Below are 10731 nucleotides of genomic sequence, written 5' to 3'. Positions count from 1 at the left end.
AAATGGAGAGTAGCAGAATGTCAATTTACAAATTTGACAAGGAACAAGAATGAGAATAATGTCTATGGTCTTTAATAGCTTAAAGTTCAGTTTCATTGTTCAAAGTTTCTACTTTACTCTTTTCTCTTGGACGGCCGCTTGGCTTGCTCCTTTAGAGATTAGTTTTTCTGATTTCCTTTTTCATTTCTCTCCCTCTTAGGCGCGCTCTTTATACTTCCTGTGTACGTGGGTTGCGCCCCTCTGCGCTTTGCTTTATATCATTATTACTTATCAAAAAAAAAAAAAAATCTCATTGCTTGTGGAGTTTTGTTGGCTTTGCTGATTAAAGAATTTGGACTCTCACTTAGCAGTCCAGTGCCCAACAGCACACACGCATGTGCTTGTTTGTTAAGTGCTTCTTCAATTCAATGGGACTCTTCTGAAAAATTTCCATCACCTATGAAGTGCTTGCCAGAGGATGGAATCTATTCCTTAGTGCTCTATATATAGTAAGTAACCTCTGGGTGTGATACCTTAGGTTTCTTGTTGTTCTCCTTTCTTTATATATATTCTCTCAATACCCCTTATAAAAGATATGACTTGCTTTCTTAAGAACCAGAATTTAAGTCCTCTTGAAGAACCGATAAATAACATGTTGTTGTAGATTAGCCCACCATATAACAGATCATACATGGCACTACTCTAGAACTTCAGCATTATCCTACATCATCCTTCTAAACCACCTCAGAAGGCCTGGAAAGGCTGCATGAAGGAACAGATTTTAAGCACCACACATGCAGGTTGTAGGTAAATGTAATACTTGAAGATGGCCTGTTAGTCACAAACTTTCAAAAAACATTGTAAGTGTACTCAGAGAGAAGATAGGGAGGGGAAAAGACTCAAGTGCAAGCTACTTGTCATTAACAATTAAAAAAATAGACAGCAAAAAAAAAAGAAAAAGAAGAAGATAATCCACTTTAAAGAACAGAAGAGAGGTGTAACCAAGCCATAGCAATATGACAGAAAACAAAGATGATTGACATACCTCTTATACCAAGAGAAGTCATTAGGTATGCTTGCTTTAGCGTTTTTGAGATGATCAAGTTGCACCAAGACATCAAGTAACTTCAACATGGACCTAGAGTTGAGAAAGATATCTCAGGAGGATAGCTACAGGGCATCATCATAGGAACTTACAAATTGCTCTGATGATGTATTAACATTTATATGATGGTGAGGAGCTTAAGCTCAAACATATTCATCCCTTGAAATGAGGTGGTAAAAAAAAGAGAAAAATCAAGCAATCAGTTTCGGAAGAAAAATGAGACGTTATAACAGACCAGAGATGAGTTATTGTCGGGCCATTTATGCGCCTCTCAGGCCTTGAAAAGCGTTGCATATCAGCAGCTAGCTGCATCACAAAACAACAATAATTGGTACTGAAAGTTTGACTCAAGTTTAAACATAAAAAATAAGAGAGTAATTAAGAGCTTGTACTTTCGATGCAGCTGATGCTTGCCATCGCTGAATTTCACGCAGACGACTCATCTCCAAGTCTAAAACTTGATATGTTTCTAGATACAAGTCGGCTTGACTTTGCTTCATAGAATCAGGGAGCTGCCACATAGTACACGATATATATTACCACAATCCCAACAGCCTAAGCAGATGGAGAAAATAAATTTCATTCCTTTTAATTTATATTCTAAGACTCCATCCCAAGCGTGAGCCCAAACTCCCCCTCATCGGGTGAAACATTTCTATATACAATTCAGCTTGACCTTGCTTCATAGAATCAGGAAGCTGCCACATAACGTACATTACAAATTACCATAATCTCAAAAGCCTAAGCATAATTTGCATTGCAACACTACGTCTTGCCTGTGAGCTCAAAATCCCTTGATGGGTAGGAAGCAACTTGTAGAATTTTTCACTTAAATCGAAAGCATAGAATAAGGCAAGATTCAAACTCAAGACCCCATAAATAATTAACATAATTTGTTGTTAAGTTTGATAGGCATATGCATTCGATTAAGAGCTGAGAGGACTACTATTTTTCATTAAGCATTCACATGAAAGAAAGGGTGTGTACCTTATGAGAGATTTAGCAAAAAATTTCATGCATTAGGGAGTCTTGGATGCGCCTCACCTTGACACGTGTCTTGTGTCAGTGCTGTGTTGTGCACTGTGAGTGTGTGTGTGTGTGTGTGTGTGTGTGTGTGTGTGATTAACAGTGACTTGAATGACCGAGTATATACATTTTGATAAGTCCTTTAATTTTAATTTTTTTTTTTTTTTTTTTTTTTTTATGACTGAGTATATACTTGATGTCCAGAAAAGTTCTGTTCAAAATAAACCCAAAATAAACCTGTGGAAGAGCTTTGACACAACTGCGATATGTATAAAGCACGGATGCCATCTCCTTCCCCTCTTGGATAAGGGCATTCTGCATGTTTTACAGCTTCACCATCACATAACATGAAAATAACAACAATATTGCGAACAGGAATGAATCAAATTGTAATTATGGACGTAAACTTGTACTTATATCTGACCTTTTACCATCCCAATTATCTGAACAGAAGGTAAATGCTTAAAATCTAAGTTCTATGCTTTCAAAAGATAAGGTAAAAGGAGAAACAAGAACTACATACCAGCTGATTGAGAGCTTTTGTGTCCTCTGATAGAGATAGGCGGTATGCAGAAACATCACTGTACTCTACAATAGGAAGCGCTTCTTAATTATATTTCCGACTATACCATGTCTTTAGACATACATGAACGTATGTAGGTGTGTGTATGTAAATGAGAGAGCTAGACAGACAAAGAGAGCTATAGCATAAGTGTGTGTGTGTGTGTGTGTGTGTGTGTGTGTGTGAATGAGAGAGCAAGCGAAACAGAGAGAGCTGTAGCATAAATAAAGCACAAAATTGACCATGTAGTATGGATAGAACACAATCAATCAATAATAGGACGATGTGTTTATTTTATGTTGTTTTATTATTGTTATTTTGGGGGGAGTTTATGTATTTTTACAATTTTTTTTGATAAGTAATGATGCATTAAAGAACACAGAGGGGCGCAACCCAAGTACACAGGAAGTATACAAGAGAGCGACTAAGTAAAGAAGAAAAAAGAAGAGAACATAAAAAGAAAATCAAGGAAATTGATCTCTAGGGGTGCAAGCCAGCCTGCAGTCCACATAAAGAGCGTGTACAAAAAGAAATGAACAAGGTTCTCAAGGTTTCTCGACAAATCTTTGAAGCATCTAGCGTTCCTTTCCTTCCATAAGCACCACATAAGACACAGGGAAGCCATCTTCCACACCACCACACTTCGGGATTTACCACCCGACCACCAACTAGCTAACATCTCCTTGACGCTTCTAGGCATAACCCAACACATGTTGAAATGAGAAAAGATGACATCCCACAAAAAGCGCGCAACCCCACAGTGAAGAAAGAGATGACCCATAGACTCGCCTTCCGATTCACACATGCAACAACGATTAATCACAACAATACCTCTCTTCCAAACATTATCCAAGATAAGAGATTTCCCATGGGCAACCGACCAAGCAAAAAACACCACTCTCGAAGGAACCTTGGTGCGCCAAATACTTTTCCAGGGGAAATGGTTGGACTCTTTAAGGACAAGCTTCCTATAAAAGGAGCGAACCTCAAACTTCCCTTTGCTAGATGGGATCTACCACATCCTATCCTCCCCTTCCCCACGCAACGAGAGCGAATACAAGAGCGACAGAAGGGAGACTAAGGCCGTCTCCTCCCAATCATGAATTCTTCGAATAAAGGTAACATTCCAATGAACCATACCATTTATACACTCCCTGATATCCGCAATGGAGGCAGCCTTGTTGCTAGCGATATTGAAAAGGCCGGGAAAAGCATCCTTCAGGGGCATCTCGCCGCACCAAAAATCCTCCCAAAATTTGACTTTCAGCCCCAAGCCAAGATCGAATTTGAAGTGACAGTGAAACAAACTCCAACCCCTACAAATGTGTTTCCATAACCCCACCCCATGCGATCCGCGAGGAACTATAGAGTGCCAACCGCCCCAAAACACCCCATAATTTGCCACTAAAATCCTTCTCCACCAAGCCTCTTCCTCATTGGCAAATCTCCACAGCCATTTCCCCAAAAGAGCTTCATTAAAAAATCGCAAACTTCAAATCCCTAAACCACCCTCTGATATCGGACTACAAACCTCGTGCCAGCTGACCAAGTGGATCTTAGGCTCATCGTTTAGCCCCCCCCCCCCCCATACAAAATCCCGTCATTTGTTGTGAGGTGAATACAGATCATCTTCGTCATTTGTTGTTTTTTCTTATGTTTGAAGTTGTATCAGGGTTGAAATTAAATTGGTCAAACCAGAGGTAGTCCTTGTTGGTGCCGTGGAAGGTGTTGGTGGCCTGGCCCACATTCTTGGTTCTAAGGTATCCTCTGCCTATGGACAGCAGGCTGGCTTGCTCCTTTAGTGATCAATTTTTCTGATTTTCTCTTTATGTTCTCTTCTTTTTTCTCCCCTACTTAGTCGCTCTCTTGTATACTTCCTGTGTACTTGGGTTGCGCCCCTCTGCGCTCTTAATGCATTATTACTTATCAAAAAAATAAAAAAGGTATCCTCTGCCTATGAAGTATCTATGTATTCCTTTAGGGGATTCTTTCAAGGAAAAATCAATATGGGATGGTATTATTGAGAAGATGGAACAACAGTTGGCAGGTTGGAAGCAACTTTATTTTCTAATTTGCCTACCTATTATTTGTCCCTCTTCACTATCTCTGTTGGTGTAGCCAATCGTATTGAGAAACTTCAGTCAGTAGGATTTTTTGGGGTGGAGTTGGTGAGGAATTTAAATTCCATCATGTTGGTTGGCTTAGCTTTGCACTCACACAACCTTCTACAACACCCGGGCCCTTGCCCAAATTAGAAGCCTCCCCAGCCCTTTTCTTCATAGCCCACTTAAAAATGAGAATGAAGTGAACCGCTCGTTTCAAAGAACCACACGTTTGAAAAACTATTTCAACTAAATAAATGTGTACCATACTACATGCCTCACACAAACTCCAACATATATTGAATGAAAAAATACAAAACCATAATGAAGCGGAGATAAGTCAAAACTCTGATTGTTATTTATTAAAAAAAGATTTCATAACCTTTTTGAGAAAGATTTTTACTTATCAAAAAAAAAAAAAAAAGAAGTCAAAACTCTGATTGTTGCAACACATGACATGCCTCTTTTAAGTATTCATGTGTGACATAATATTTAATCATTATTGAAAGGAACTAATACTTTAGTTAAAAACAGCATAAATCTTAGTGCGTGCACGTACATGAACACACACATCTATTGCTCAAAAGAGGACTAGAAGCTCTGAAAGAAGGATTGTTTCAAAATAAAAAATAAAATGCCTGGAGAAAACCCATTTTGAGCTCTTTAACAGTTCTCCCTCCTATCATACACACTTATTTGTTAACAACCAAATACTCCACATCACACACAGGGACACTACCCTTCAAGTAATAATATTTTGTTCCCTATCACGATTCCTCCTTAAGAACTCCAACATTCACGGGTAGTCTCTTCAAAACTCTTTATCCGGTCCAACAAAATTCCCTGATATTCTGCTTTCAAAACTCCCTTATATAATTTGTAACGACCCAAGAAAAAGCGTCAACCACATCTGTGCTATCACCCCAAAAGGACTAGTCAATTTGGAGCTTCCCTAAAATTCCTTATAAGGCCTAATTTTACCTAGTAACTAGGCAATGTAAGACTTAGCACTCATGACTATCTTTATAAATCACTCATTTTATGTGGACTACTCCACATTTTCTCAATATGGGATCGGGGTGTTACATAATTAGTATTAAGTTATTCAGTAATTATGATAATGGAAGCTGTTCAGAGGAACCAACTTCGATATTAGATAATTAATAAAAGGGTTAATAACCTTTTTAATACTTAGGTTTTCACTTTTTTATTATTTCCCATCTAAGTTTTAATTTGTATCAAAGATGATACTTGACTTATGGGTAAATACCGATTTAGTACCATCGTCATCATTCCATCAATCAAACTAACGGACTGACATGTGTCGTAACAAAAACATGCCACGTGTCCTAACAAAAATAAAAAAAATCATAAAAATAATTTAAATATTTTTTTTTTGATAAAAAAAAATTAAAAAATCAAAACTTGAAAAAAGAAAATGAAAAATATGGGGTGGCCGACTACCCCATTTTGACCATTGAGGGTGGCTCTATGGCAAGCATGAGGTTGCCGACATTAGTTCGGCTTATGGAATGTAACGAAGGTACTAAATTGATCTTTACCCATAAGTCAAGTACCATATGTGATACGGTTTGAAACCTAAGTACTAAAAAAGTTACTAGTACTTAAAAAACTTTTTAGTACTAAAAAAATTATGTTGCACCCCTCATTTTGCGCCCCTCTGCACTTTTGATCTATATATCTTTATTTATCAAAAAAAAAAGTTATTAACCCTTACAAAAATTATTTATTGCATTATTTATAGTTTTTTTAGGAAATGAAAAAAAGATACCAGACAGATTACGAGTTTTAAGAATAAAGGTTTGTTCAAGGCCAAATCCTACTTTTGCTCGTTGGTTTCTCCTGTAGGGGGCCTCTTACCCCGGAAGAGTGTTTGGCGGACACAGGCTCCTTCTAGGGCAACAGTCTTTGTTTGGTCAGCAACTCTAGGCAAGATTCTCACCTTGGATAATTTTAGGACGCGGCACATCATTTTGATGGACAGATGTTGCATGTGCAAGAGGAATGGGGAGTCGGTGGATCATCTTCTTCCCCATTGTGATGGGGCTACCGTCATTTGGAGTGCCTTTTTTAGTCGCTTTGGGATGTCCTGGGTTATGCCTAGTAGTGTTGTTGATCTGCTTAATTATTGGTGGTCCTTTGGCAAGCCTAGGAGTGCTGCGATATGGAAAAATTGTGCCTACATGCCTCTTCTGGTGCGTATGGAAGGAAAAGAATGATAGGTGCTTTAAAGACAGAGAGACGACGCTAGGGGAAATTTTGTCTTTGTTTTATGATACCTTGTATTTAATATTTATGGACGGCAGCGTATGTGTCTCCTTTGTCAATTAGTTTTCGTGATTTCCTTGTCCATTTTGCCTGTGCTAGTTAGGTGGTTCTTTTTTGTATACTTCCGATGTACTTAAGGGCGCCTTATGCTATTTATGAAATTGGTTTGTTACTTATAAAAAAAAAAAAAAATTAAGAATAATAAGTTATGGCTATTTTAAAATTTAATATAGATTAAAAAATTGAATAGCTATATTTAAGATAGACCAACAGGATTCTTTTTGTTGAAAAGGGTCGATTACTCCTTAATATAGACGTGTATTCACAACATTAAAATTCTTAAATGGGGAGTCTTATCCGTAAGATACCCCATACATGTTTTCCCCCCCCTCCCTTCTCTCCCCCTTGTTCTCTTTGCCTCCCTTTCTTATTTGCTACACTTGGTTACCTATTAACTTTTTTTAAGACTTTGGTTATATATTTTGTATTATTCCTTCTGCGAATTGCAAATTTTCTATAAAACTTCATCATTGTACCAGAAGTCTTATAGCATCTGATTTTTTTTCTTTTTCTCTTTTAATGGAAATCATGAGAAAAACTTAATTGTTTATAAAGCTTGATAAAATGATTTGTCTTTCCAAGATACATATTAAAATTATTTGATTTTTAGGCAATAGGACACAAGGAGAATATTTTCAGAATTTCGTGCTTAAGAAGTTCTAATGGAAAATTATCAGAGAATTTGTTTTGTTAGCATTAATAGAGATACACAAAAACGTTTATGACCATTATACACCAACAAATATGTAAAACAAATATTTTTCCTCCGCTTTCCAAATATAGAGGTTCTCGGGCCAATAAAAGTAAAATGATAAAGCAAAAATCTAGAGAGAAAAAAAAAAATCACGACAGACAATTGCCAAGAATACGAAGATTGAATAAATCCCGTAGCATTCCCGCCAACGACTCGTATAGATCCGGCAAAGTGCAGTTGAACCGCCATAAGTATGCAAAATCTAAATCAAAATTTCATAAAGTTTTGCCTGACAGGAATGAACTCGGATAGTCGGATGCACACAAAATTTGGCCACAGATTTGCACACAAAAGTTCAGAGTTTTCCAAACAGAAACATAAACCACCACAATTCCTCTTATGTGTAACGATTAACAAACTTGCAGTGAATAAATTTTTAAAAATCTTAAAGAATGCATACCAATTGGACTCTCGGTTGCACCTCTCTCACTCGACACCCAAAGTCCTGGTCCCTGCACCTCTTGTTGCTCATCCTACATAATTTATCCACAAAAACACAATACATATAAAAATCTATATAAACGCTTCGGTTTCAAAAGCACATTATACAATTATATTCACTTTCTACTCAGCAAAATTGCGGAATGTAGATCAAAATGGAACTGTTTTGAGCAGTTGCAGGACTCACCTCAAGTGAGAATGTGGAAAGAGCGGCGATGGCTTCCTCGACAGGGACAGCCATGGATGAAGCTCAAATTTACAGTTAAATCTTTAAGTCGAATACGGCGAAAGATTAAGGCACTGCAAAGTTTGTGGATGAAACCTTTGCATTTTGAGCAAACGGATAGATCGAAAATGGGAAGACTGTGATGATTGAAGGTGTTTTCTCTTTTTCTCACCTTCAATTTCGGTAATTTTGGAGCGAATGAGGAATGAGGAATGGGATCGCCAGCGAGTCGCTTCCGGAAATGTTGTCTCAAGGTCGCCAACTACTCACTCGACTGTTATGGTTTGGTGCCTGACGACAGAGGGAGTAAATTACGGATTTGACCTTTCTCCTCCTAAGTCTGGTTCGAGTCTTCACACCACCAATATATATATATTGGTATAAAAAATAATAATAATAAATTTAAAAAATAAAATAAAATAAATGTTAGGTAAGATTTAACGAAATTTACAAAAATACTAACACTTAAATCTTTGCAATTTTTTGTTTTTATTAAAAAAAAAAAATGGTATTTTGAAAATTTTAACAATACTTAACGAAAAATCTTAAGAAAAACATTGCAAAAATTTAAAGTTTGATATCCTAAATTGAAAGTTTTTATACTTTGAAAGTAATTTCAAAACATGTAAAAGCTTTTTTGTAAAGTTTTCCCCATATATATATATATATATATATATGGGGAAATATATTTCCACTCAATCTACAACCTAATTTACAATGTCACTCGATCTTTTAATTGAAAAAATACACATACTTCTTCTTACTAACATTTAATTTATGATGCCCCTAGTCCCTACAAACTAAAGATTACATCAATATCACCTCAAATTATCCAAACTTTGCAGTGCAGCTCTTTTGTCTTGCAAACAGACTATAATACCATTTAAAGACTACAATAAGATAAAAATACAATTAATTTCCTTTTTTAAATAAAAAAACAATGTGGCTGTGAGTTTCAACACTTTCAAATTTTTTTTATTAAGGGTATTTTTTACTTTGGGATACATTACAAATTTTTAAAAGTGACAATCTTTAATTAAGATGACATTGTAAATTGGTTGTTAGTTTGAGAAAAATATGTGTACTATTTTTCTTTTAATTTTTGCAATATTTCTCAATATATCATCCGAATTGTAATATTCTCTATAGTAAAATTTTTTGGTAACGAGGAATCCTTTTAAGGTAGGATCACTTCGTGTACTCACCCCTATTAGATAAATATCGAACCCGCTCTCCACACGAGTAATACTCTGGCTTTGTCAACTGGCCCTAAAGAATTGTTTGCACTTAAAGAGAGTTGAACCTTAGACCTCATGGACTACAACAAAGACCAAGGCTCTTACCACTTAAGCAAACCTGTGGTTATTATTCTCTATAGTAAATTGAAACATTATGGAATATTGTAAATATGGTGATAGTTTGAGGTTTCACTCCAACTGTCAGCATCTAATTGTTGACCGTATATACAAATTCTCCTGGTTATGTTAAATAAATTATTACTATTTTATTATTTTCTCCCCCCCTTTTTTTTTCTTTTGAGTAATACTATTCTTTACCCTAATAAATATCTCGTGATAAGCTTTTTTATGGGAGACAAATTTCTTACTAATCAACTTCGAAAAATGATATATAATTATTAGCATGTAAAAATTACATAGGTTTTTTTAATAGTGTGTGCTTTTTAATAACTCAAAAAACATGTCGCTTTTGCAGACTAATTTATATGAAATTTTTGTTCTTTTTTCTATTAAAAATCTAGTCATAAGTTATTGAGAAATTATATATAACCTCATGTTTTCCCTCGGTTCGATTTTAAAATTTTAAAATTTTAATTTTTTTTTATTGAACACCCAAACTTTAGACCATTTTCAATTTTAAAATTCCATCCAATTTTTTTTGTCAAATTAATAACAAAAATAATACAAAATACATGCATAATATTTCTAAATCACTTTAGAAATGGAATATGGCTTCTCATGCTAATATATTGGATGGTAGTAATTAAATTATAAAATTTACTTTCTAATACTATACAACTTAACTTCTTCTTTTTTTTTTTTTTGTAAGTAAGAAAAAAGAAAAAAGGATGGTTCTAAAGCACGTTAAAAAAAAAAAAAACTATATCAATCTCAATTAGTTGAGTTGGAATTAGGATGAGGTGGGGGTGAGATACGTACATCTAAAGTC

General features: G+C 35.6%; 1 protein-coding gene across 1 annotated transcript in view; it reads right to left on the bottom strand.

Moving 5' to 3' along the window:
* The window catches only part of LOC132170411 (protein PIR), a 60618-nt gene extending 51792 nt beyond the window's left edge, over window positions 1-8826 (bottom strand). The window contains exons 1-7 of the mRNA XM_059581392.1: window positions 8506-8826; window positions 8278-8350; window positions 2634-2698; window positions 2348-2425; window positions 1477-1596; window positions 1320-1390; window positions 1025-1117 (exon numbers count right to left, since the gene is read on the bottom strand). Of these exons, the coding sequence (XP_059437375.1) occupies window positions 1025-1117; window positions 1320-1390; window positions 1477-1596; window positions 2348-2425; window positions 2634-2698; window positions 8278-8350; window positions 8506-8559 (554 nt within the window). The 5' untranslated portion in view covers window positions 8560-8826. The remainder of the gene's footprint in view (window positions 1-1024; window positions 1118-1319; window positions 1391-1476; window positions 1597-2347; window positions 2426-2633; window positions 2699-8277; window positions 8351-8505) is intronic.
* Window positions 8827-10731: the final 1905 nt, after the last annotated feature.

The sequence above is a fragment of the Corylus avellana genome, chromosome ca2 (assembly GCF_901000735.1).
Source record: "Corylus avellana chromosome ca2, CavTom2PMs-1.0".
Lineage (NCBI taxonomy): Eukaryota > Viridiplantae > Streptophyta > Magnoliopsida > Fagales > Betulaceae > Corylus > Corylus avellana.
The sequence above is the reverse complement of the archived record's forward strand: the minus strand, read 5'-3'. Positions and strand labels throughout refer to the sequence as shown.